Source organism: Pyricularia grisea, assembly GCF_004355905.1.
Source record: "Pyricularia grisea strain NI907 chromosome Unknown Pyricularia_grisea_NI907_Scaffold_2, whole genome shotgun sequence".
Classification (NCBI taxonomy): Eukaryota; Fungi; Ascomycota; class Sordariomycetes; order Magnaporthales; family Pyriculariaceae; genus Pyricularia; species Pyricularia grisea.
This window is the reverse complement of record NW_022156717.1, coordinates 4,261,776-4,287,248: the sequence shown is the minus strand read 5'-3', so window position 1 is coordinate 4,287,248 and position 25,473 is coordinate 4,261,776. Positions and strand designations below refer to the sequence as shown.

Here is a 25,473-nt window from a genome sequence, read left to right as displayed (position 1 = left end):
AACTTCGGAGTGAATAGACATAATACGTGATATTAGTTAGCTCCGTGGTAGTTTTTGAAACGAAAGCTTCCCTGCAAGGTATCCGAGATCAAAATTCAAGCATGAGGTTGCACTCGCGGTGGGTATGCCAAGATGGGGAGGACTATCGGAAAGTTTGACGCGGCTTCCGTAAAGCTTCCAAAATTGCGCCCAAACCCCCGTGAAGCCTATAGGTGTGCCTCAGTCCCACCCTATTACGTCGATAGGTTTGAACTTGCCCACGGCAGCCGTACCGCACGCAGTACGAAAGTACCGTAGAATACCTAAGCTGCCTTGCCTGGCTTAGCCTAACCGAGTCTGGCTGCGGCACTGGGGCGGGCGGAAGGAATCTCGCGTGACAACTTGGAAGTCTGGAATTAGTACGCGAGCACCAACCCACCCACCACCACTTGCATCACTCGTGCCTGTCAAGGAGGGGGAAAAAAAGCTGCAACATTAATCTGCATGTAGGGTAGTAATAGGCTTTCCTGTAACAGCCTGTACCTGATCAGCAATAATTACCAACAGACAGTCATAGTTAGGGGTAGCAAGCACGCGCTCGCACAATTGTTTGCTTTTCCCGTATCAGGTTCTAAAAAATGACATGTTTGACGTTTTGTGGGAGAGGGGTTTGCAACACTGGCACTAAGGCTGGTGCTAATAAATTTCCTACTTAGTCTCGTTCTAGACTCCCAAGTACCCCTCACGCCAGCGGAGTTTGAGTGATTTTCTTCTTTGAATTTTTTTTTTTCCCCTTCACAGTGCCCAAAGTCGCTGCGATGTCTAGTGGTGAGAAGGGCACAGATGCAAAACAAAAAGCCTCACAGACCAAGCAGACCTTGTGTCGTCATAGGAACGCTCCCAAGGCTCCATCACCATCAGAATGAGTCTGACTGGGCTCCAGAAACCTGTTGCTAATTTATTCGAAGTGGTCCCGAAGCAACCTGGGACTGACTCAATTTGGCCCCCTCAAAACTCAATACATCCTGAGCAGTGACCAAGCAAGCACTTACGCACAGTCCCCAGTTCCAAAGTTTTATTTTTACTCATTCTTGCGAAATTGATTTGACGGAAAAGCAAAAAGCGAAAAAGGTACGAGGAACTCAGCCTCAATCTCGACGAGGCAATAAGGCTGCAATGCAGAGCGAGGCAGGGGACTGCCATGCAATCATCGCCGCACAGCAGCCAACGCCAGCCACACTCTCCCATTTTATGCGATAGGGAGTCGATTGATTACGCGGTAATGCAGCTCCTACCCCCTGATGAAAGCAGCTGAACGAACTGGCCCCAGAGTACGGTCAGACGTGTTGTTCGATTGAATTCCTGCGCAAGTGGCTCTTGCGCTAGATGGGCCAATTTGTAAAGATTTGCAGCAGATCAAATTTGGGTTTGCAAAGTTGGTAGTATTATTGTTATTAACTCAGCCCAATGGAACGAGGTATGGGTCCCTCTTTTGATTGAAGAAGAGTTCTGGTAATTTACCATAATAAACTTGTGCATACTGTGGTAAGCTGGCTGCATAAAGCAAGGGCTGTCCCTGGATTAGGCATCCCTCCGTTGTGGAAGCGAGGCAACGTTATTACTACGAAGTACATGGATATGACAGAAAAAGAGGATCCAATAAAGTACACAAATTTCCCTTTTAGGGAATTGTAAACAAACAGCAACCATCAGCTCCGAGTTATGCTTTGTTGGATTTTTTAGATTTTTTTATGTTGTTGTTGTCGTTATTGTTTTCTTCATGCAAAACGTTGGGTTGAGGTTGCCCGAGCCTGCGGCTCCGGGCTTGAAGTTTATTCATGTCAGACACGGCAAGGGGCCCAGGACAACAAACAGGGAGAAAAAAAAAATTAAGAAATAAGGCATGTCTTAGATGGAACAAAGCCATGTCTCTTGCGTTGTTGATTGTTTTGTAAACAAAGGCTCGATCGGTTGTCTTAGACAACCAATCTGTCTATTGCACTGATAGTCTGGACTCTGATTGCGTTTATTGTGTTCCACATTTTATTACTCAAAAAATGCTCAACAATGGTTATGGACAAAGCTTGATTCCACTCTTTACTCGACATGGACCTATGGAAGCTTCTACCGCTCATCAACTATGTTCGGTCCAAGTCCCGATCATCTCCTGCGTCAATAGCAGTATCGAATACTCCACCGAAGCTTCTGTCCGGGGGTCAAAGGGTTCTACCGTTTATGGGGATGTTTCAACAGAATGTTTGGTTCGTTTTCATCATGCGAACTTTCAGCAGCTGTCAGTCTTACTACCCTTGTAGTCTACCGTTGTTATCATTTCCTGGATAAACTACATACCATCATCAATATATAGTTCCTCTTTCGTGTGGATGACTGGAGAACAACGGCTGTTCCAGTAACTATATCCTATAACCACTATACCGCCTGTTCCTATCTTCTAATCACAGTAGCATGTCAGTGCGCTGAAGTAAACTTGATGGAGACTCTCTCTGTCAACCAAAATCTTTATCCAATTAGCTCCCTTGCGCCAAGAAGTTGATTTGTTTTGAAAGAAGTTCTCCAAAGCTTGAGCCGTGTGATGGGAAGTTCGCTGATGCAACCAAAGGCATGAATAGATATCCACAAGGAATGAACGTGTAAAATGCAAACCTATACGAGATAATCCATGCATGCATATGCCCTCATATCACAGATATAGCGGATGCAACCCGCCAGGATCCTGGCAGCATACCTACCTTAGCAGAACATGACGCCGGAGACGTACTAAATTACAGGGGAACTTGGCCTTGATCCGTTGGCAGCCACGCTGGCTTGCTAGACGTTGACCCTCATTTCCCTCAACCCAATCTATCCCCACGATCAGCCCAGGAACCATTGGTGGGCTTGGCAGTGGCTTCGATTGGAACAACAGGCATCGGGAACCAGCTCACGTGTGGGTTGTTCCTTCACTTCCATCCGGGTGGAAATAGCAGTCTACCCACTCTACCATCAAGTGTTCTGACTGTACTTACAATACCTGAGGAAACTCCTGAAAGGCTGAGAAGTGGCATATCAACAGACAGACAGCTGGGTCGTACTTCAACCGGAGTAGCAAGATACTGAAGACACTTGGCAACTTGAAGTGAGCACGGATGCTGGACTTTATAGCATCACCATACTGCAAAGGGGACGAAAAGAGGAATATCCGAAGTCGGTCGTTGGTCCCACCTGTATATGATACATCTCTAAATTTGATATCTCCTCTCATTATACCTGTGGACAATTATCAAGCCTTCTCTTACACTAACAAGAAACTTATGGTTTACACAAATCATCCAACCCAGGAGTGATGAAAATGGTAAGGGACCAACGTGGACGAGACATCATTGGGGCTCGCCCGAATACCCGCACATATATAGAATAAAGTGAACAGGCCAGAACCGAGCGACGCAGGTCGGGAAGGATCCCGTTAAGCCGCATTGCTGACAGGCGTCTGTGTTCTCCGTTCATGGCCACTGACAGGGCGATTCTCATGTTCTGCGGTCGACTGTGTTCCCGTGCTCCCATTGTTCCCGTATATCGCATGCCTAGCCGCAACTGACTGGGCGACTGGGCTGTGATGTCCTGCAATGCCCGACATACCACCACCATCGTCCGTCGGTGTGATCAGGTTACTGACGGATGGGGATCTCTCTGGCCGCTCGATCGACCTGGATTCTGCAGAAGCCCTCTGTACAAGTGAGTCAGACACAGCGCGCAGGTCCCTCTTCTCGCCCGTGGGCAAATGTGATGCGACCGTCATAGGATCTCTCCATCGTACACTTGCGCTGCCTCTACTTGCATCTTCTGCTGGGTTTGGAGCAAAAGGTCCCCTAGAAGAGGGGCTGTGTGCATAGGGATCATGCCCCGTAATGTATCGAGACTGCGTACCAGTGTTGCCCCCGGCCGGGCTGTTGTTCGGCGGGGATGGTGCATGTAAGTGTTGCGAGACAGGATGTGGCGCTAAGGAAGGCAGAGGCGCGCCCGGCATTGGGGCGGCTGAACCGTTCGCGCGGGCTTGGGCCTCCTTGTCTGCTTTGGAAGGACGCCCTCGCTTACGACCAATTGACTGCGGTAGAGCCGGAGTCATGGGCGGTGGTGCAGCCGTGGGGCTCTGTTGGTAGCCGTTGGACGCTGGCCGAGGCTGGATGCTCACATTACGCGTGGCATTTAACGGAGAGTGTACGTGCTGAGGTTGTGGCGCATGCATTATGGGGGGTAACGGAGATGTCGACTGGTCGATGGGACTGGTTGCGAGCCGCTTCGAACCATGCTCATTCAAGTCACCAATGGATTTGCGCTTCAGCGTAGCGAAGTGCGCCGTAGGAGGGGGGTTCAACGGAGCGTTGAACATAACCTCGGCGGCTTTCCACACTTGCAACAGGTTGCGACCTGTGTGTGAACCCAGTTAGAGCGTTAACCCTGTCATTGTCGGTCGGTTCGAGGCAAAGTAAGGCAAAGCAAAGCAGTGTCGCTGGATACTCACCACATGGGAGCTGCATCCGGACCCAATTTGGCTGCACGTTGTGTTTACAGATAAAGTCCACCAGCGTTCCGACATCAAGATCACTCGCCTTTATTATCTCCCCAAGGACGAAACGCTGTCCATAGAAACCATGGTTAGATGGGCCAAAGATATGAACAAACAAAACGTGACGGTGCTCATGGAAAGAACGCACAACACGACGTCAAGGTCGCAAAGAAATTGAAATGATACGATGTTGGGGGAATTGGCGCGTCGGGCGCCCAGTCTGGATCAGGACTTTGTGGGGGGAAAAAGGGGGGAAAAAAGGGAAAAAAAAAGAAAAAAAAAAGAGAAGTAGATGGCTGCGTGTATTTGCGTTGAAGCAGCTATTACTGACCTGATCAACCTCAGTAAAAGTTGGGTCCATCTTTCAGGGCAGCACCGACGCCCTCCCGCGACTGATGACGATTTGGTAGTGAATCAAAAGTTAGGGGGAGCGAAAGTGGGATGACACAAGGAATATGCCAGGTCAACCGCGGTCTAGTCATTTGAGGCGCGCAGTGACAGACGAGCCAGTTTTTCAGGGAAGAAGCTAGGCGCACGAGGCACCAGCTAGTCGAGGGGTCTAGCTCTAGCCTAGGTGAAGGAGGCTGGCTGTTCACGGTGAGTGGCGAACAGGGTGAATGGCGAGGAGCGCTAGGCAGGTGAGCTAGGTGAGCGAGGTCGAATATCCTCACTGCCCAATCAATGGATCAAAAGCCACGCCCTGATGAGAATCCCTGCTGCTTGGATCCGATGTATCTTGGTGCCTTGCCCCGTCGATGGCAAAATTAGGAGACAAGTAATTAAACAAAGCAAAATAAGACAGAATAGAGTAATAATAAGATAAAAAATTTCCGGCAGTGTTGCTTCAGTCGGTTAGGTTCTGGCGCTTCCCAAGCGAAGCAAATGGGAGTTCCGGGCTCCCTCAGCCGGCTTCCGGCAAGAACAGGTCTGGGGTAGTCTCGGGAGTTTGGATGGGCGCACAAGGAAAAAGGCGAGCTGCTCTATAGAGGCGAAGCAACAGGGGTTTGGTGGTCTCGTCAAAGACAGAGTGGACCGATGTAAACTCTGTGATTGGAGTTTGGGCAGCAGTGAGTATAGAAGCCTGTATCTCTGTCTTTTTTCCTTCTTGCTTGGCTTTTTTTTATTTTTTTTATAGTTTTCTCTCTCTTTGGTTTTTCCCCCCAAGCCCCTGGTCTGTCTTTGTTGATTCGGGACGATTCGAGCAAGGGAATTGAAAGAAGAAAAAAAAAGAAAAAAAAAACTTGAAGAGCACGGGCAAACCGTTGCACACCCTGGCTCTTACCTAATTACCTAGGAACTTGATTAGGTTGACGTCGCCTGGTCGGGCAGATCTTTGCAAAACACGGATCCAGTCCAGTAAAGTGGTGGCAGTGTTGCTGAAAAGCGGGAAAGGGTTGGTTGGGCTTGGCTTGTGTTTGCAGATAAGACGGCCAGGGGAGGATTTCATCTCAGTCGAGATGTGGAGCTTTCTGCTGGGCTGTGATGCCCGGGTCGCTGAAACCAAAAGAGGGGGACACCACCGGTTCAAGCTGGTGGTGATGGCGGGTCTGGCTGGTACTGCAGACGGACAGACAGACAGTTAGTCTCTGTGGTTCGTTGGTTTTTGTTGTTGCTGTGGTTGGCGTCCTGTATGTGCTCTAGCTGTTCGTGCAATGAATGACTGGCATGGTTACAGAATTCTCGGAAGGCTGCAGTTGTAGTGCTTTGCTGCTGCTGGTGGCTACAAAGGTCGCGCGCGTCTGCTAGCCCAGTGCAAGTCCTTTTGCAGTAGAAAACAGGCCGTCCGATATTCTTAACCAAGAATGAGGGTAAGTTAAAGGTAGTAAAGTCGATTGCCAGGTTGATAGGTACCTAAAGTGGTGGTTGGATAGCTGTCGTCCGAAAAAAAAAAAAAAAAAAAAAAAAAAAAAAAAGAAGAGCGCCCTTGTTGGAATGGTTCAATTCGAACTTGGTCAAGTCCGGCCCCAAGTTTTCTGCTTGTTGTCTGTGCTGCCGAGTTTGGTTGGGCCTGGGCTAGTCTGAAGTTGGTGGTGGTCAGGAGTTAGTGCATTGTCAGAATCTCCCTACTGTGCTCAGACATAGACATTGTATCCCGCCATGCATGTCATGTCATTTTGAACATGACAGAAAAGAAAAAAAGAAAGCGAGGTAGCACCATGTGACGTCGACACTTCCTTGCTTGGTACCTACCTAACCTACCGATCTAGGGCAGATACCTTGGGTACCAGGGTGGGTACCTATCTCCTCTATTCGAGGTAGTAGTCGGGCACAAGAGGGAAAAAAAAGAAGGTTGATTTGATTGACGGTAGTGACAGGGGCACGGCCCTTTCATGGTTGCTGATGTTTGTTTGCCTGTTTGAAGCCTTGTAACCATGAATCGTCAACTGCCTTTCCCATATGGGAGAGCAAATGCTCCTCCCAAAGAGGTAAGGGACAAAAAAAAAAAAACGATCGCAACTCTTCCCAGCACCTGGATCTGACGACAAGCAGATAATTTCTTCTTTCCCCTTTTCGAACTGTGCTGCATCCCAGGCTCTGCGAAATGTCTGCTCCCATGGCACCCTGAGTTGGACCTTCCTCCTCCTCTCCTCTCGGCGTATCTCCGAAACTCACCCAAATAGCATCCACGCTGTACAGGGATGCGACGCCACCGCCAGCAAGAAAATCGACGCCTCTTCATTTCTGCCCCTCCAAATTTGGTTGGCTCCATGCACCGTCAACAGCATTCATCGCATTTTGGACAAACACCAGGCATGCACCCTGCAGCCCTGTCTCCCCCATCACCTTTCCATCTCTGGGTGCTGACCAATTGGACGAACCCGATTGATCGCGCATGACCTCCGTTCTCTGGAGATGGCTGCCCTCGCCCGAGAAGTGCGACATGATGGTTGGCTGGAGCTTAGCCTGGCCAGAAATGATAATACCTGCTTTGCCCAACGAAGCACCGGCTTGGGTCGTGGCCAGTAATTATTTCCAAGAACAATCACACACACCGCTCGTCAGATGTAGGTGAGCTGACTGCCGCCCTTGGAGAACGAAGCATGTGGCGCAAGCTGGATCAAGCTTCTCCATCGATCGACTCCAGGGGACTGCTGACTGGTTGCGCAAAATTTAGAAGAACCTATTGCTCCATTGGCTGGGTGATCCAAGCCGCCGTTTTTTTGTCCAGTCGTCAACTCGAAACTCCTCCAAAAAGGAAAGCTTCTAGACCCGGCCGCCCTTGGTATTCTTGCATGAGCCTAAAATATGGGACGACCGATTTTTTTTCGATGATGGAGCGCCTTCGATAGGTCGAATGGACCTGTCCTTTTCGCCAATAATATTTCGAAAACGGCCCCGTTACCATCAAGCCATGGAGACGAAGAGCCGCATTCGTTTCATTGGCTTTTTCGGGGTGGTGAGCAACGACGCCCGCAACCTGGGGCGACTGGAACACGGCCTCCCAAACCGGCGGGAATGCACATGGGCCTCTGATCGGCTGCTCGCAGGCGGAGTCGTGGACGGCGCCCCAGATTTGGTAAAGCAACCAAGTGCATGTCCTCAAAGCCCGAGGGACAGACGGAGTCGGCTACTTATTGTTTTTTTACGCAAATCCTACGTTGTCACCGCTTCTTTGCAAACTCCTCCTTTCCGCATCAGGTATTCTCGCTCTTCTCCACCCTGCCGCTGCACGATGCGTTGGCATCCACGCGCAGATGTCTGGGGCGGCGGAATCTACCCGAGGCCTACCTAACGCTGTGACAATACTCCATAAAGTCAATTGAGAAGAACGCGAATCGTTGCATAGGAGAATTTACAGCCGCTGTCATATCATATCAGGGATTATTGATGGGCTTTTTTTTTTTTTTTTTTTTTTTTTTTGCCGATGAAACTATATAATAACTAGGTAGCTTTGGTCATATACTCCGTAGATTCCAAACATGAACTCTTTAGATATGGCGGTGAAAAGCCACTTCAAGCTCGGTTCAACACCATGCGATTGCGGAACATTGCCGAACTTCGGATCAACCCCGAATGGTCGCTTACGATGCGCACGTATACACCTTCTTCTGATCACGGATCCAATCATGAAGAACAAGGCAGAAAATCAAAGTTGACTTCTGGTTTAAAGCAACGGTGTTTTCTAATGGTTGTGTGCATTTTTGATCAGGGTGAGTGCTGCATGCGCCCGACAAATTCGGTGTAACAAGTCAAGGGAAGAATCTTGCATGGGTTAGCGAGCTTGCCCAGCTGCTTCTAGCCTCCTAAAACATTGGAAATTGCAGCTGTGAAAAGTCTGGTTATAGTCGCGAAGCATTGTTAGGTAGCCATGGACGCCGACCAAGTCATGCGCTCGGAATGAATTTTTCATTACCTGCACTGACTATCTAAGTTGTCTAACCATCCTGGTGGTGTCAGCGAATGACGTGCATAACTTCGCTCTCGGATTACATACCTAGTTTTAGACTTGACATAGACCTCTATAGACTAGGGATCTTCACATTCCTACGACAAGTGCATCTGGCATAACGCCTGCAATGAGAACGATCTGGTCAAGTATTATATATAGTCTCAGGGTTAAGTGTTCAACTGAGGAACAGCGAAATACTTCGTATGTGACAGGCAGTTACTAATAAACGTGGGCATTGATTTAGCTACCTAGCCAAATGACTTGGAGAGATTACAAGGACCGTAGGCCATCGGTGTCAAGCAAGAGCATGGGCTTCAGCACGTACAGTGGCGCCCTAGGAGGTGCTTAGCGGTAAGGCTGCCACCAATCAACGCGAAAAATCAGCGCTGGATCAACGCTATTCCGGATTCACTACACGTGCTGGCGACCCCACAGAGTCCCGTCCCATTGTGGACGAGATTCATTGCATGCGCGCCACGAGACTTCCGCTGCGACGTACCGGAATGGTCCAAGCGTACCCTCGCTCTGTCCGTCGCTCGCTCGCAACCTCCGTAAAACCAGATCCTCAACATCAACAACCTTTCCACCCCGGCGTCCGCCCGACAAGCAGATCGCGACCACCACGAAACGGAAATCAGCATACCTCTCTAGGTACCTACCTTACCTTATGCATCTGGGACCGGGCAAGCTACAATTTTGCAAGGAATGGAAGGTGCCATTTGTCATTTCAAAATAATCCCTTGCTAGCACAGACCATCTATCCTCCAGGAACTTCTGGTCCCAAGGCGCTTCGCGACCCGCCCCCAAAAAAAAAACCACCCACCCCTGAAAACCTACAGCGTTCCCAATCCGTAATTATACGCTACGCGCCCGCCGCGTCTGATTATGGACGACGATGACAAGTCGAAAGTGCATCTGGTCGACAAGGAGGGAAGAGCTGAGCCGGAGGTGAAGGGAAACGGAATCGTCAAGATGGAGGAGCCCCAGAATTCCGCGACTGATTCGGCGCAACGGTCGCGTTCGCCGAGCTCTATGCCGAGGGATGGTGAGACTAAGGCGGTCGACGGCAACAAGATTTCACCTCGAACCGCCTCCCCCGACCCTAAATCGACGCGCAAAAACCCCCAACAACTACCAATGCGGACCTCAAAACTTTTCGGCCACCTTGCAGACGTTACGGAGGAGGCGAGCCGTGGCTTTGCAATCCTTAGCGACTGCGTATACGCCTCTAAAGCGCTGGGAAATTCAGGCCAGGAAACACTAGATTGTGACTGCGAAGAGGATTGGCGTATGTTGTCCCCATCCATACCTTGCGACTTTATGGGAATACGCTGACGTGCAGATCATCAGGCGACGGCATCAACCATGCATGCGCCGAAGACTCGGACTGCATCAATCGCGTCACTAAGATTGAATGTGTCAGTGGGAACTGTGGCGACGGTTGTCAGAACCAGAGGTTTCAACGGAAACAATACGCCAACGTTTCGGTCATCAAGACGGAAAATAAGGGTTATGGACTAAGAGCAGATACTGATCTCGAGCCTAATGATTTCGTTTTCGAGTACATTGGCGAGGTTATTGGTGAGGAGCTTTTCCGCAGCCGCCTCATGAAGTACGACACGCAGCGCTTAGAGCACTTCTATTTCATGTCCTTGACCAGGACCGAATATGTCGACGCCACCAAAAAGGGCAACCTCGGCCGCTTTTGCAATCATTCTTGCAACCCTAACTGCTATGTCGACAAATGGGTCGTGGGAGACAAGCTCCGCATGGGCATCTTTGCTCTGCGCGCCATCAAGGCTGGGGAGGAGCTCTGTTTCAATTACAATGTTGATCGTTACGGTGCGAACCCGCAGAGATGCTACTGCGGCGAGTCAAACTGCAGCGGGATCTTGGGTGGCAAGACCCAGACTGAGCGGACCACCAAGCTACCCTTGGCCATGATCGAGGCTCTGGGTATTGACGACGGAGACCATTGGGAGTCGAGCGTGAAGAAGCCACGAAAGAAGAAGGCTGGCGAGAGCGAGGAGGAATATGTCGGCAGTATTCAACCTCGAAAGCTCGAGGATGGCGAGGTTGGTGTGGTCATGTCTACGTTGCGTTCTTGCAAGGAGAAGTGGGTCGCCACTAAGCTTCTGCACCGCATCCTCGCCGTGGATGAGGAACGCGTTCTGAACAGCGTTGTCAAATTCCACGGTTATGAGTATTTGAAAACAACCTTGAACACCTTCAAGGACGACGATGAAGTCGTCTTCCAAGTCCTCAACATCTTGTACAAGTTACCACGCGTAACCCGAAACAAGATAGACGATTCCAACATCGAGCCGCTTATCAAGGAACTGAGCAATTCTCAGCACGAAGAGATAGCAGCCGAGTCGAAGAAACTACTTGAGGTGTGGAAGACACTGCAGGTCGGCTACAGAATCCCGCGCGCCAAGGCCGATCGAAGCGCTCGAGATAATGCAGGCTCCTTCTTTGATGATCGTCGGCAGCAGGCGCGGGAAGCTGCCTCTGCACCACTGCCAAGGGCACCATCACCTGTGCGGAATGCGCCAACCGGTCCCAGGAGCAGTATGCCACAGCGTAACCCGCATTACGTACCACCCAGGCGCAAGTACCCGCAACAACCTCCCCGGGATGCTCCTGCACTACCGTCTGGATGGCGTTCAGCGATGGATCAACGGACAGGTCGCCAATATTATTGGGATACCGCAAATCCTGACAAGAAGTCGTGGGTCCGCCCAACTGCTGAGATGGCAAAGGCCAACGCCGCCCTGCAGGCCCAAAAGATTCAAGACATCATCAACCAGTGTGCCCAGCCAACCCCGAAACCAAGCTCTGCTACGCACACACCTCAACCCGTAGGCACACCAGTGGCGGAACCCAAGAGGGAGACTTGGCGATCATGGCCTGCTGATAAACAACGAAGACTTTACGAGAATACGGTAAGCATATCTTCGCTCCTTGTGCTGTTTCCGGTTTAGTCCAAGTCTGTCGTTAGTTGGCTAACAATGTGCTAGATTTTCCCTCACATAAAATACGTGGCCGACAAATATTACAAGAGGCTACCTAAAGAGGATCTGAAAAAGTTTGTCAAGGATGTAAACAAGACGTTGGCGGCGTCAGACTACAAGCATGGCAGAGTCAAAGATCCTAGCAAGGTTGAGGAGAAGCAGCAAAGCAAAATCAGGAAATACACGCGAGATTTCCTCGATAAGGCCGTGAAGAAACACGAGCTCCGGCAGGCAGAAAAGGACAGCACCAACAGTAAAAAGCTTGAAGATGGACCTGGAGAGTCGTCTGGATCAACATTGTCGGGTGCAACAGAAGGCTCCAAGATATCGCCGCCGAACGCCGATGCTGGGGTGCAAAGTACCAATGATAGTGCCCCAAGGTCGGTGGACAGCCCAGACTCGTCGGCCACGGATCTGAAACGTAAACGTGGCGAAAGCCACGATGTCGAGAACGTGGAAGGTGCAGCGGCCGATTTGACGCCAGGCTATACACCGTTAGCCAAGAGGGTGAAAGAGACAGACGTTGAGGAGCCAAGCCCTCCTCCTCCGCCACCGACGCCACCGCCCCTCGATGAACTGGACGATGCCGTTAGGATGGAGGAGGCCACAGAGGGCCGGCGCCTGCGAGAGCACGAGGATGAGCTCAGGCTTGAAAATGAAGAGGCGCACCGATTACAGCAGGATGCGGTGGAGCAGAAGAGGCTGCGGGAACACGAGGAGGCGTTGGAGCGGGAGAATCAAGAGACATTACTTGCGCTACAGACAGACCAGCGTGGCACCGAGGCGGATGGTGACAAGCCGATGGCAAACAACGTCAATGGCGCCAAGATGGGGACAGTGATGGTATGAATAACGCATCGATACCGGGTCTCGCAAGTCAGTCGATATCTGTTGGGTCAGGTCCGCGAGGGCGGGACCTGGCTCCTTGACGATTAGCAGAGTCCTTTAATCAAATCTTGAAAACCAGAACGAAAAAAAAAAAAAAAAAAAAAAATCTCAAAACACAAAACTAGGTATCCCGTCTCTGCACCTTGTTTATCGGAATTATTACACCTTCAACTTGTCGAACAATATTGGCGAGAACGGGATCAGCTACTATTTGGACAGCCAGGCGCAACGCTTATAAGGCGCATATATTTTCGGAGCTTGAGTTTTGACAGACTTTCATCAACCAGAAGCGAGAGCTGCTGAAAGCTGAAATGGCCGCGCCCTACTGTCACAAGACGACGACTTTTTCCAACAGTTAAGAGTTGGCTGACCTGCCCCTTGACAGAAAACACATGTCTCATTTTTCCCCCACCCCTATGCTCACTCAATGCATTGACTCGGATAGATTCCATAGCACAACTTTGAAAAAGAAAAAAACCGCTCACATGAAACCACATTCTACAAAAACACCAGAAAACGAAGGGAAAAGAGCAAATGATAAATAGACCCAAATCCAACAAGAAATTACCAAATTCCCGCAATCATGAATAAAAACTCCAAAACAACCAAAGGAATGATTTCTTTTTTTTTTTTTTTTTTTTTTACGTCGTTACCAAGAAGTCACAATCTTCTCCAGGGCTTCGAGCAGTATATCAGCATGCTTCTCCTGGAAGATCAGCATGGGACGTAGCCTCACGGCCGAGGCGCCACTGCCGCCAATGTTGATACCGAAGGACTTGGCCCTCTTGAGGAACTCGTCGCGACGGGGGTTGTCAAAGGCGATGAAAGTGCCCTGGCCCTTACCGCGCAGGTTCTGGAACTCGTTCGGGTACTTCTCGGCCAGGCGCTCAAGGTTGGCAAAGAGGTAGTCGCCGACACGGGCCGTGTTGGCAACCAGGTCCAGCCTCTCGATCTCCTCGATGATGGCGCGGAAGATGATGGCCCTAGCCGGATCGCCCATCCAAGTGTTGAATTGCCTGTACGGCAGGTTGGGCCTCAACTCCGGGTTGCCAAAGTAGTAGCCGGCCGTCTGGGCCTTCTTGGAGAATGTCACCATGTCAGGCGGGCTGGACAGGTTCCAGTGGTCGTGGGCCCAGAAGCGACCTGTGGCACCCACGCCCGTCTGCACCTCGTCCACGATCAGCAACACGTCGTGCTTCTTGGTGATGTCGCGCAGACCCTGGAAGAATGCCGGCGAGGCGTGGTTGTCGCCGCCCTCGGACTGGATAGGCTCCACAATGACGGCGCAAGGCGGCTTGGGGTAGTTGAGGATCAGGTCCTCAACCTCGGCCAGAGCGGCCTGTTCGGCGGCCTTGTTCTCGGCTGCGTGCTCCTCAAGGGGATACTTGAGTAGGGGGAATGTGGCCTGAGGCCAGTCGAATGCGGGAATGTCGAGCTTATGGATGGGCTTTGACCGCGTGGTCGAGAGGGATCCAAAGAGGCGACCGTGGAAGCCGGTCTTGAAGGACATGATGGAGAGCTCCTGCGAAGCACCAGGGGACTTGTTTAACATGGAAGTGCGAAGCTCCTCCTCGGTAAAGGCGACGTCACGCCCACCACGCTCCTTCTGCCGCCTGTACATGAAGGCAGCCTTGTATGCGGTTTCGTTGGCGTCAGAACCTGCCATGGCGGTGAAAACCTGGTCGAGGCCCTTGGGGGCGACTTTGAGGATACCCGACTTGAGGACATTGGTCCAGTCGTGAGGTGGGAAGTTGCCCAGGGCGGGGCGGTTGACCAAACCCTGGAGCATCTCGGGGCTGCGTGAAGCTTCCAAGAGGGCGGGGTTGTTGTATCCAATTGGGATAGAGGCAATCTGGGCATAGCTGTGGCCCGCACGCAGTCAGTACAAGGGAAGCTCATGCGCATACAACAGCAGTCAAGTCAAGAGGGTCAGGTTATAGCTTACACATCGAGCAGGACGTTTCCATCGGGGTCAGCGATGTAGTTGCCAGAGCTGTTTGGGTAGTCGGTGAGCATGTTCAAACTGCGCGTGTCAAACACCTCATCCAACTCTTTGATGGCGGCTTGGGCCTTGGGACCGGGAATCTCAGTCTTGACTGAAGGGCCCTCGGGCTCAGAGTAGAAGGATGCCTTGGAGTGGGCGAGCCTGGTGAGAGCCCTGGGTGCCAATGCCGACCTGGCCAAAGAGCGGCTGTATGGCCGGGCGAAGGTGCGCAGCAGCGCGCTGCCCCGGGCGACTGATGCCATTTTTATGTTTGTTGTAGTTGCGGGTAGTGTTGTTTCTCTGCAGACTAGGTGTGCCCGCCTAGCCAGGGTCGGTATGTAATAGGGCTTGTGCTGTGTAAACTGCTGGTTTGTTCTTGCTGGTTAATCAATGTTTTATACCAGCTGGGCTAGTAAAAGCAGAAAAGGGTTGAAGATTATGTCGTAAACGCAAAACGAAAGAGAGTAAGAGTACAGAAAAAAAGAGAATATGAGAGCGAGAGGTAGTATGTGGAAAACGGCGGCTCAAGAATTGTTCCTAAATATGTGTGTGTGTACAAGTGAAGGCCGAGTTCGGTGGGCGCTCCAACAGGAGGCGGCGGGGGGACAAAGAGCTGTAAACAACGGCCACTTACAATTGGATGCTACGTCACAATCGTGGGGCGTAGAGACGACGAAGGACAAATGGGTCAAATTGTAGAAGAGGTTCTGCAAACAAAGAGGCGATAACTTGAGTAAATCTTTCCAGCGCCTGCTTCAAAAGACAAAGAAGACTGTCGTCCTTTTTGATTGATTTTTTTTTTCTACAAAGACAAGAAATAAAGTAAATTGCAATAGATCATGAACGGGTGAGTGGGAGGAGGAATGTAGTCTCGTTTTGTACCCGACTAGGGTGGAGTCGACGCCCCAGAGTCGGTGCATGAGATGGGAGCATCAAGCTCTCAAAAACCGGGGTCCAGGGACGTCGCCTTACCGGTTTAGGTAGGTCCATGCGAGGAGCCAGTACGCACCAAAAATGCCGACTTCGCACCGTCGTGGCAAGGCACTACCACAATGTGAACTGAACCGGACCAACCCCTGCGGTATTTTGTTCGTTTTTTTTTTTTTTTTTCTCTCTCTCCCTAATCCCACGGAAAACCAGACAAAGTAAAAAGAACAAGGTAATCTCCTGGACCCAAAAGACCGAGATAAGGGGTACGCGCATATGGCAAGAGTCAGTAGACAGGCTATCTGTGACAGGCACAAGGCAGGCGATCGAGGGTCATTGCTCTTTTTACTTGTACTGACCAATAAACATCCTTAAATTGATCCTTGTTCTACCTAGGTAGACTAGTGGCCATCGCTCTAAGAAGCGGGCTGCGCTGTAGAAATGTGCTGTTAATTCCATCACAGCACCAGCGAAAACACACACCATGATTCGGACATTTTCTACGAACAAAGATAAAAAAAAATAAAAAAATAAAACACAAAAAAAAAAAGAGTACGTGTTTGTGTGCGTTTCCTTCCTTGTTGAGCACGCTGCCGAAGAATAAAGGGGAAAAAAAAAGAAGACGAAGAAAAAGAGCTGGAATCCTCAATAGCCCACCAAACGCCAATCCCTATATAGAATAAAATAAGATCCCTCAAGACCCCCGATTCGAACCCCAAACGAATAACAAAGTACACTAAACATATCAGTAGATTAATAAATGGGACTCGAAGAGAACGATTGCTAGTGATGGGTAAAAAAAAAGAAAAAGACCCCCCAAAAAAGACCAGAGTTCATCAAGCGGTAGAAAACACCCGACGATTTCGTCAGATCCAGTCCTGCCAGTATATCAGGTGATGAGCAATGGTCATAGTAGACTGTGACTTGCAAATAGGACTGGTTCCGAGCTGGCAGGCCGGATGGCTGAATTGCTTGCCACTGGCGAAAAAGGTGCTCGACGTCCATGCCTAACTAGCGGCACCCGTTTCCTCCTTGGGTTCTGGGGACAAACCGGCGGCCTGGGCTACCCGCTTCCAGCTTTCGAGCTCTCCGTACAGACGCTCACATTCTGTCTTCAGCTTGTCGTTTGACTGACTGAGTTCTGCAATGGCCTGCTCCGTCAGGAGCTTCTCCAGAGTCCACTTTTCGATATTTTGTGTCTCGTTGTCCTTGAGCTGCGTTATGAAAGCAACGCTGCGCTGGAGAATTGAACCCTTGTTCTTCTCACAGCCAGGGACAATCTTGGCAAGCTCGTTTATGCCTTCATTGATAGTTTCCCTGCGACGGCGCTCGACTAGGAAAAAAAAGGTTATTGTTAGCCACTATGTGAGAAACATAGCAACATGTAGACATTTAACAAAAATACATACCTTCCTTGTGGTTGTCTTTGCGCAGCTTGTGCCATTCCTCGGAACCGACAGCTGGCTTTTGGGGACCATTCCTCTGCTGCAACTGATTGAACTGCGACTGCTGCATATCTTCCATGGGCGACTCCATGGGTAACCCATCGGGTGTGACGCCAAAAGAGTTGTCATTGTGCTCCGTATCTGCCCCTACCTGGGCGGCAAATGTCTCCTCAGTTGTTTGGGGGACGTGGAGAGTCGGATACATGGATCCAAGCGCTGCCGCTGCGGTGCTAGAGGCATTGGCAGGGTCAGACACATCGCCATGATCAACTGTGGCCTGTTGAAGAGCTGAGAAGTCATCCGCGTTGATATTATCGGACCCGGGTTGAGGAGCCGAAGCCGCAATGGCGCTGTCCATATAGAGCTGCCCTGATGTATCTTCGCCGACAGGCACGGGGACGGTGACGGGGACGGGGACAGGGACAGGGACATTGTTGGGTGCTGCGACGGCACCCCTTTTGGAGCGGCGCGAGTCTGGCGAAGCTGACTCCGAGGCTCGCTTCCGCTTCTGGGTTGGCGATGAAGGTATGGGAGCTTCAGCCTTGAGGCTTGGCTGTTCCATAGGTTGAGCTACCTCGGCCATTTTGGTTCTGAGGTAGAGGTCCGATAAAGAGGAGATAGGTAAATGTAGACAACAAGACGTGAGCGCGGGTGCTCTTGGGTGTGTTTGCAAGCCTAGTCCACTTCTTCGGGAACAAGAGTTATTTCTGCCGCATTTTGTTAGTTTCTTGTCTTGAACTTGTGAAGATATACATTTATTATTGCACAGTAAGAAGCGAACGGGTGTGTTCTCCAAAGTGGGTCACGCCGAGCCTGTGGGCGTGAGGTTGCAGAAGACCCCTGTTGTCGACGCGTCGAATGTGGTCTAGGCAGCTGGACGCAGACAGGCGACTACCTCACTCGATGGCCTTGTCCTGCTTTCCTTGAACCCCAACCCAGTATGATGCATCCGCAGTACAAGTGCTCAGTAAGAGAGCGGGCAACAATCAAGCACTTGCTGGTAGTTGAATGACTTGGGACTTGGGGTAGTTGGTGAAAGTTGAATTTTCCAATGGGTTCCTCATGGCGCGTGCCCATTGAATGCATCTGTATCATCAGCTAACTGAACGCGACGAAGGCGCTGCGACAGTGGCTGGTTACTGTTTTTGTTTTTCCCCGTGAGAAGGCTTGCCAGCGATTCAATAATTCGGTGACCCGAAAGAAAATCCAAGATACAACAATGGTAGACCGAAACTCATGGTTGCGTTGCGCGCGGTACCGAGTCGACAAGCGTCAACAGAGCCCCAAAATGAGTAACGATCCATCAACTGTTATTGCTGGAGAAGTGATCGTAGTGGCTTTGCGTTGATCCAGTGCAGGCACTGGCCTACAAGGCGGCCGACATCAAAGGGACGATTGGTAGACATCTTTGTTGCGTGTTTGAATTGGAAAAAAAAGAGAGAATCCCGGGAATAGGCCAAGTCGATAATGTAAATGAATGAGCTAACCCATAAGAACGTACCTTGGTCATGTGCTTTGCGGGTGTTGGGAACGTTCCAGCGAATTGAATGACTTGACGATGTTGGTCGCGGCACGTGTTTTCCTTAAAAGAAAGGATGGATCCTTTGGGTTGGAGGCGGCAGATCACGAATCCACGAAGGACATGCCGTATAAAGAAAGTGGTTTTTGGGAGAAAAAAGGCCAAAACAAGCGGAGATGCTTGAAATGACGAGAGACTGGTGGTTATTTTTAATAAAGAATAACAAATCAAATCAAGTCGGAACACAACTCGGATCTTGTCCAAAAGTGCAGCTGCCTTGCCTCTCCAGAGAGCACGCGTGAAGTAAAGAAAGAAGGTCAGCTGATTTGGAGAAGGGGCGGACCACGTGAATTAAAGGAAAAGCGAACGAGAGAAAGCTTTCGGGTGGCTTGGGTGGGGCACAGTAGACCAATCACATGCCGTCACTTTCTCACACTCCATCCTTTTGTTGATGGCGCACGGGCCAATTACCGTGTCAAATGTTTGATCGGAACAAGGCTAATTGCATCAGATGCGTGACAATGTCTTGCAGCTGATAGCTGGTGACTACACCCTATAGGTAGAGGATGGAGGGGTTATCATGTCTCGAGCTGCTTCTTTGCATTGGTTCGCAGCGCTAACATGCACTAGCTTGTTTTTTTTTGGGGGGGTTTCTTTGGTTTTTTCTTTTGGTTTTTTTTTTTCTTCATCGAGAGGCTACTTGAACAGATACCAACCACCATTTCAAATATATCAACCGAGATGGTGTCAGTTAGACAGTTTGGTAGTTTGTCGGTTGTGCAAAGCAGTCTCGTTGTATTAACCCGATTTCGATCCCACCCTTGCAAACACCTGCGTAGAGACAAGATTACCGAGATGCGAGAGTGCAAGTGCTTACTACTGTGGGACACTTGCATTTTATTTTATTTCTTTTTCTATTTTGCATTCAGTGTTTCTTATTCCATCCCCGTTTCCGATTCATTCAGTCTGCCAGGCCTGGTAAGAATGTTTGCATGCTGGCATCGAGATATATAACTAGAATAGGCTATAGTCCAACTCGAAGGTTAATCGACTGCCATGGCAATAATCCGAGAGTTATCTCCGATAGGTAGTCGACCAGGCTGAACTGTAACCAATGGGGCCACTAGGTGATGTGGTAGGTTTTTATGATGAAGAGATTGGATAAGTGACGATGAAAAGGTTACACGACTTTTGCTCTCGATACGATACTGTCGTCAAACGTATCAAATTCATGGGTTAAATACCTACTACGTGAGGTATGCACCTTGTGCGAGTACGTAGAATGTACCAAGTAGTGTGGGCTCTATAAGGTGGCTCAAACTACTACCGCGGTACGTACCATAGTAGGTAGGTAAGGTAATTACCAGGAATCAAAGGAGGTAGAGCAAGCGTCATGTGATGCTGCATGGACCAACAGTCTACCTTACTGGATGATTTTAGGTACAAGACCAAGCGACAGTCGAGAGCAGTCAATTAAGGTCCATCAATTTCTTGCATACCACTTGCTTCCCTACGAAATGAAAACCTCAAGAACCTCCTCTGGATTGATCAGTAGTAATTGTATTAAGCAAAATTATCTAGGTTGCCTGTTACCTTGATACCTACCTCGCCGACCCTTCATCTCCTACCTAGTTCTAGTTCTAAGCGTGCCTTTACTTCGTATATCCCCAGTCTTCAAGCTCCGCACTATCTATCACACCCGGGTGTGTCGTTAGAAGACGTCAATGATCGGCGAACTTCCGACCTTCGGTTACCAGTCTACTTAGGTACCTTTCTGACCTGACCTACAACCTACCTTGACAAAATCCCTTCGGTTGGAGCTTCATTAGATGTTCGCCAACTCCCCCACCTAAGCCTCTTGCACCTCTCTACTACCTACTCAAGGAGCTGTGCTCCAACACACTCAAGAAAATGGCAGACCACCAAACGACCAAAATTGACAAATCAAATCATCTTCTTTTGGTATGTTTGACCGCCCTATGACGTCGCTCAATGAAAGGCCTCATGGCATTTCTTCTATCTACTACAAACCGTTGTCATCCCTACTGACAAAGCTCACCCTTCGGCTTCCGCCCCCCCACCATTCCTTGCAGGACCAAACCCTCCTTAGACTACCGTACGATCTTATGCGCAAAAACTTTCGAAATGCCCACTTTGTCGTCGAACACGAGTCCAAAGCTGTCACCAAGCTGCTCAAGGACACGGCCACCGGCTCGCTAAAGGGCAAGCACTCGTCCGAGGATGTGCTAAAGAACATAGACGCCATGCTGGCCAAGGCCAAGGGTATCAAGCGGAAGTTGCAGGCATGCTCCGAGGAGGAGGCCCGGCTGTACCGGCAGCTCGGTGCCCGGATCAAGCACGTAGGCGAGGTGGTGTCGATGGAGACGGTGGACGACGTGAGGTACGAGCAGTGGTCCAGGACGCGCCTCGACCGGCTGATTGTAGACTACCTGCTCCGCCACGGATACAACGAGAGTGCCTGTGCCCTGGCCGACGATCGGGGCATACGTGATCTGGTCGACATCGATACGTTTATTCACATGAGCAAGATCCAGGAAAGCCTGGCCAACAGGAGCGTCACAGAGGCCCTGGCGTGGTGTCATGAGAACAAGAAGGAGCTTAGGAAGATTGATGTGGGTATTCAAACAGAAGCATGGATTTGATGCACCATAAAAAACACGCCCCCTCCCCTACTCTCGTGGTGGACGTGATGGTTTCCTATACTAACCAAGAGGCGTACGTCTCCCAGAGTAATCTTGAGTTCATGCTACGGTTTCAACAATACATCGAGCTTGTTCGCTCCCAGACGCTACCGAAAGTTCTCGAGGCCATCACACACGCGAGAAAGTACCTCATTCCCTTCAAGGAGACTTACCCGCATGAGGTCAACCAGGCGGCCGGCCTGCTGGCGTACCCGCCTGAGCAAACAAGCGACTCGTACAGCGACCTGTGGGGCCAGGAGCGCTGGGAAATGCTCAGCACACTCTTCATAGAGACTCACCACCGCCTGCTCTCCCTACCATCCTTCCCACTCTTACACATTGCCCTGTCGTCCGGGCTCTCGGCGCTCAAGACACCCGCTTGCCACACGGCCGGCGCCCGTGACTTGGCCGACACTCCCAACTCGGCCCCGGGGAGCTCGTTGGACTCGTCCATGTGCCCAATCTGCTCGGCGGAGCTCAACGAGCTGGCCGAGAATGTACCATACGCACATCACAGCAAGAGCCACGTCGAACACGACCTTGTGCTCCTCCCCAATGACAGGGTATACGGAAAGGCGCGGCTCGAGGAGTACGCCAGGAAGTCGAACCTGGCTCAGAACTGCGTCAAGGACCTCCGCACTGGAGAGATCTTCCCGGCCTCAAAGACGAAAAAGGTCTTCATCACGTGAGACGCCCATGGAAGAAAGGCAGGTGATTTGTGTGTGTTTTGTAATGCCTGGCTTGGGTTGCATATCTATGCTTGGGTTTTCTTGCAATGGCTTGATGTTATAAAGGAGTACCGGTGGAGCCTCGGGCGTCTGGTTTTTATCTGCTTTTTATCTTTGGGCTTCACGGGAATTGGATTTATGGCGTACAGGTTCGGGGGATTAGGTCGGAGCGGCACTCACTTAGCCACACTCGTAAACCAGTATCATATCATGTTAAATAACACAGCGAGTTGAATTTTACAAGCCTCCGTTTGTTTTATAGCGGGAAGCAAAGGTCGGATACGATCGTCAGGCTTAGTGATGCGGCCATAACTCTTGAGAATCTACAACCAAGAGAAAAAAAAAGCCGGGAGGGAAAAGAGGTATACTTTTTATAGGACATATGGCGAACGTGAGCATAAAAAGAAAAGCCGGATACTACAGAAGACAACATCATACAAGCGGAGCGCATTGGCTCGAATCCATCATCACCAGCCTGCCTGCCTTGCGCACCCCATCCCAAGAACAACGCCTCCCTTTTTTCCATACCCATTGCGTCCTATTTGACACATATCTCCAAAAGCCCAATCCCTAAAGATAGCGTTCAAAATCAAACGCTTCTGTTGAAAAAGAAATCATTCCATGTACAAAAGACTACCGGCCCCGTGAAGCCACTGGTCAAGGAAATGGCAACCTGGTTGCGCCGTCAGCAAATGCGTCGGGCGAAGCATCCAACAGCTACTATAGTGCCCCCATGGTGAAATCAGCAGACCATCGATGGGTTACAGGCGGCTGCGGCAGTCGTTCCATAGTGAGATCATACGATAGCGGCCGCGGACGTTGCCGTGAGTGTGGTGCTGAAGCTACAAGAGTGGGCCGAGACGGATGGGAAGGAGCGGATCTAGAAGTATCAGGTAGTAGGCCTCGCCTCTGCGGTGTGGTGTCGGGATGATGCGGTCCGCGGGTTTCGGCATAAGTGAAAGTGTTCCAAGAATGATGCGACGGCGCAGGTCGAGGTCCAAAAGCCTTGGGCGAGGCAGAGGGTCTGTATTGTGTGGACTGTGGGTAAGGTTGACTGCCTGGTTGCCGCCAGGTCTGCGAGGGGAGGCCAAGTGGGGACCCTTGAGCCCAGTCGGGATTAGACTGATGGCCTGGATAGACACCAGGATTCTACCGTTGGTGGCTCGAGAACGCAAAGTGGCCAAACGCGCCACCTCCTCCACCAGGTGTCATTGGTCCCATGCCTCCGGCGCCCATACCGTTTGTGTTGTGAGAGTGCGATACTGCTCCAGGAGTCGTGACCAGGCTAGCAGAAACTGTATTCGGGGTGCTGGGGCCATTCTGCTGTTGCTGCTGTTGGTGATGCTGCAAATGATGTCCCTGGGTGCCGTTCGCGCCGCCCTCGCCCTGGTTCGCAGCCGCTGCGGCATTGGCAGAAGCTAGAGCCAGCGATGGCCCGGGTTCCGGATCTTCTAGTCCCCATACCTGGCCCAGAATGTCCTCTGGTAGCTTGCCACCAAAGACCTTCTCGCGCATTTGGAAGAAGGCACGGCCAGTGAGTAGAGAATCCGATCCTGCCTGGTGTGCAGGCCCTGTGCGCTTAACCTTGAGCACTTCGGCCAATGTCTCGAGGGTTGACTTGTGGTCAAACTTTTGCAGCGCATCCACGATAGCACCATCGATCCCTTGGAAGCCTATTGCGTTGAGAGGCTTCATCTGGTGCTTCATGAAGTACTTAACATCATATATGTTGGGGAAGAACAACCTGAGGAGCTGCTTGAACTCGTCTTGGTCTTCCGGTAGCATATTGCACCAAAGAAGCTTGAGCAGATACCCAAAGTCGTAAGCACTGTGAAAGCTTATCCATGAGATGTTTTCGTCGCACACCATGCCTGATGAGATCATCAGGGATGCGAATTCTTTTGGGTTGATGCCGTCGCGCTCCAAGGCGACAAAATCGATACCGGCCTGCAGGAGCGATTCGATTTGGGATTGGCTGTACATGTCATCCTTCAATGAGAACTGAAAGTTGAACTGCCACGTATAGGGTAAAGGCCCCTGTTGTGCACTCCTCCGGCCTGCGGCACCTAAGAGCTCGGCGACATCGGTGGAGTTGGGACGCGCAGGCGGGTTCTCACCGTCCTCGTTGAACAGGGTTATGCCTATCTGGATGACGTTGAGCATGTCAACGTTGGCCCGCAGGCACTGGTAGTGGTAGTCTCTCTTAGATCTGAAAGAGCCCATTGGCCTGCAAACCACGCCGGGGAAAGTTGTGTCCTGGAGAAGAACAAAAAGTCGATGTCAGTTTTGCGGTCATGATACGAGCGCCTGGCAGATCCCTTTTTTTTTTTTTTTTTTGCTTTCTCTCTTGCTCGTATCCATGACGGCCACCTGGAAACATTCGAATCTCACCATTGATATGTATGAATATCTCTCTATCAAGTCTCGCAACACAGCCATTTCCTCGTGGAGGTTGTGCTTCCACACTTCTCGTATACGACCCTTGGTCTGGTTACGGGTGGGGTGGTCGACCATGACTCCATGGCCCTGTTGTGGGTGATGTTGTTGTTGCTGCTGCTGATGGTGTTGTTGGAGAGCGGCACCCTGAGAGAAACCCAGACGCGCCGCATGGCTGCCCAACCCCGAAGCATCGTGGGCGCCGAAGCCAGTGGCAGCGTTCAGACCGGCAGCCAGGCTCAGGGCTCCGTTGGCGGCGAAGGGGTTCAGTTGAGCATTGGGGTTGATGTAGGCCGGGTTCCCTAGTGGCGGCGGATGGCCGCCGGCGTGGCCTTGGCCATGTGGAGGAAACTGATGTTGGTAGGGCGAGATGGTGGTAGGCCCGGTCGGGAACCTGTTGGGCGGCGGAGGCATACTATCTGTCAGTCGCTATCTCGGTGCAGCCGTCACCGTCAGACTAGCGATTGTTGAAGCAGTAGACTAGCTCCTTCGGTGTTGTCGACGGGTCGGTGCGACGACGGCGGTGCATGGGGCAAATCAAAACCAGTGCCCAGTATTCGGTCGAGGTCCCGCGGCGCCGGGTGGCTGTTGCGCCCTGTGCGATCGAAGGTCGGTTGTTCTCCGTCGGGTTCAGCGATGGGGGGAAAAAAATGAAAAATCGTTAAGTCGGTAGTACGTATTGCGTAGATTGTGTTTCTTTGTTCACAAGTGCACGGAGAGCGAAGATGCAATCAGAATGAAATCACTGGGTTGGCGGTGATGTGTTAACAACGTGTTCGCTCTGCAAGAATAAGGTACTCAGTTCTTTAGCTGGCATGAACCCGCACTTGAGCTGCGTTTAGCTGGCTGGACGCTGCTACCTCTGATTGTAGGTAGACAGCAGAACCCAATGGTGCC

General features: G+C 50.9%; 7 protein-coding genes across 7 annotated transcripts; 2 read left to right on the top strand and 5 right to left on the bottom strand.

Moving 5' to 3' along the window:
* Nucleotides 1–3,176: 3,176 nt before the first annotated feature.
* On the bottom strand, nt 3,177–5,801 carry PgNI_03836 (uncharacterized protein). The gene is made up of 3 exons (XM_031123889.1): nt 4,875–5,801; nt 4,499–4,613; nt 3,177–4,404 (listed from the first exon to the last, which is right to left on the bottom strand). Exons 1-3 carry the CDS (start codon nt 4,902–4,904, stop codon nt 3,443–3,445), a joined length of 1,107 nt encoding a protein of 368 aa, XP_030984385.1. The 5' UTR covers nt 4,905–5,801; the 3' UTR covers nt 3,177–3,442.
* A 609-nt stretch (nt 5,802–6,410) lies between these two features.
* PgNI_03835 (uncharacterized protein) lies at nt 6,411–7,426 on the bottom strand (the record flags this gene model as incomplete). The annotated part of the gene is made up of 3 exons (XM_031123888.1): nt 6,411–6,561; nt 7,061–7,217; nt 7,290–7,426. The coding sequence occupies 3 exons, from the start codon at nt 7,424–7,426 to the stop codon at nt 6,496–6,498; spliced, it is 360 nt and encodes a 119-aa protein (XP_030985552.1). The 3' UTR covers nt 6,411–6,495.
* Nucleotides 7,427–9,561: 2,135 nt separating this feature from the next.
* Nucleotides 9,562–13,001, top strand: PgNI_03834 (uncharacterized protein). Its single transcript, XM_031123887.1, has 3 exons — nt 9,562–10,221; nt 10,284–11,878; nt 11,954–13,001. Exons 1-3 carry the CDS (start codon nt 9,819–9,821, stop codon nt 12,794–12,796), a joined length of 2,841 nt encoding a protein of 946 aa, XP_030985553.1. The 5' UTR covers nt 9,562–9,818; the 3' UTR covers nt 12,797–13,001.
* PgNI_03833 (uncharacterized protein) lies at nt 12,834–15,617 on the bottom strand. Its single transcript, XM_031123886.1, has 3 exons — nt 15,454–15,617; nt 14,781–15,181; nt 12,834–14,697 (listed from the first exon to the last, which is right to left on the bottom strand). Exons 2-3 carry the CDS (start codon nt 15,080–15,082, stop codon nt 13,485–13,487), a joined length of 1,515 nt encoding a protein of 504 aa, XP_030984390.1. The 5' UTR covers nt 15,083–15,181; nt 15,454–15,617; the 3' UTR covers nt 12,834–13,484.
* Nucleotides 15,618–16,025: 408 nt separating this feature from the next.
* On the bottom strand, nt 16,026–19,006 carry PgNI_03832 (uncharacterized protein). Its single transcript, XM_031123885.1, has 3 exons — nt 18,693–19,006; nt 17,156–17,898; nt 16,026–17,079 (listed from the first exon to the last, which is right to left on the bottom strand). Exons 2-3 carry the CDS (start codon nt 17,772–17,774, stop codon nt 16,754–16,756), a joined length of 945 nt encoding a protein of 314 aa, XP_030984391.1. The 5' UTR covers nt 17,775–17,898; nt 18,693–19,006; the 3' UTR covers nt 16,026–16,753.
* A 1,222-nt stretch (nt 19,007–20,228) lies between these two features.
* PgNI_03831 (uncharacterized protein) lies at nt 20,229–22,383 on the top strand. Its single transcript, XM_031123884.1, has 3 exons — nt 20,229–20,672; nt 20,804–21,343; nt 21,460–22,383. Exons 1-3 carry the CDS (start codon nt 20,622–20,624, stop codon nt 22,099–22,101), a joined length of 1,233 nt encoding a protein of 410 aa, XP_030985556.1. The 5' UTR covers nt 20,229–20,621; the 3' UTR covers nt 22,102–22,383.
* A 599-nt stretch (nt 22,384–22,982) lies between these two features.
* PgNI_03830 (uncharacterized protein) lies at nt 22,983–25,403 on the bottom strand (the record flags this gene model as incomplete). The annotated part of the gene is made up of 3 exons (XM_031123883.1): nt 24,532–25,403; nt 23,294–24,396; nt 22,983–23,214 (listed from the first exon to the last, which is right to left on the bottom strand). Exons 1-3 carry the CDS (start codon nt 24,988–24,990, stop codon nt 22,983–22,985), a joined length of 1,794 nt encoding a protein of 597 aa, XP_030985557.1. The 5' UTR covers nt 24,991–25,403.
* Between the last annotated feature and the right edge of the window lie 70 nt (nt 25,404–25,473).

What these genes read in the sequence shown, in the direction of transcription:
- PgNI_03831 (XM_031123884.1), top strand. Translation starts at nt 20,622, where the DNA reads ATGGCAGACCACCAAACGACCAAAATTGACAAATCAAATCATCTTCTT. An exon ending in AATCAAATCATCTTCTTTTG is followed by an intron (nt 20,673 to 20,803) that starts GTATGTTTGACC and finishes CATTCCTTGCAG; the next exon opens with GACCAAACCCTCCTTAGACT. An exon ending in AGGAGCTTAGGAAGATTGAT is followed by an intron (nt 21,344 to 21,459) that starts GTGGGTATTCAA and finishes TACGTCTCCCAG; the next exon opens with AGTAATCTTGAGTTCATGCT.
- PgNI_03834 (XM_031123887.1), top strand. Translation starts at nt 9,819, where the DNA reads ATGGACGACGATGACAAGTCGAAAGTGCATCTGGTCGACAAGGAGGGA. An exon ending in TGACTGCGAAGAGGATTGGC is followed by an intron (nt 10,222 to 10,283) that starts GTATGTTGTCCC and finishes GCAGATCATCAG; the next exon opens with GCGACGGCATCAACCATGCA. An exon ending in GAAGACTTTACGAGAATACG is followed by an intron (nt 11,879 to 11,953) that starts GTAAGCATATCT and finishes ACAATGTGCTAG; the next exon opens with ATTTTCCCTCACATAAAATA.
- PgNI_03836 (XM_031123889.1), bottom strand. Translation starts at nt 4,904, where the DNA reads ATGGACCCAACTTTTACTGAGGTTGATCAG. An exon ending in CTTTTACTGAGGTTGATCAG is followed by an intron (nt 4,614 to 4,874) that starts GTCAGTAATAGC and finishes TTCTATGGACAG; the next exon opens with CGTTTCGTCCTTGGGGAGAT. An exon ending in CCGGATGCAGCTCCCATGTG is followed by an intron (nt 4,405 to 4,498) that starts GTGAGTATCCAG and finishes GTTCACACACAG; the next exon opens with GTCGCAACCTGTTGCAAGTG.
- PgNI_03832 (XM_031123885.1), bottom strand. Translation starts at nt 17,774, where the DNA reads ATGGCCGAGGTAGCTCAACCTATGGAACAGCCAAGCCTCAAGGCTGAA. An exon ending in CAAAGACAACCACAAGGAAG is followed by an intron (nt 17,080 to 17,155) that starts GTATGTATTTTT and finishes TTTTTTTCCTAG; the next exon opens with TCGAGCGCCGTCGCAGGGAA.
- PgNI_03833 (XM_031123886.1), bottom strand. Translation starts at nt 15,082, where the DNA reads ATGGCATCAGTCGCCCGGGGCAGCGCGCTGCTGCGCACCTTCGCCCGG. An exon ending in GGAAACGTCCTGCTCGATGT is followed by an intron (nt 14,698 to 14,780) that starts GTAAGCTATAAC and finishes TGCGGGCCACAG; the next exon opens with CTATGCCCAGATTGCCTCTA.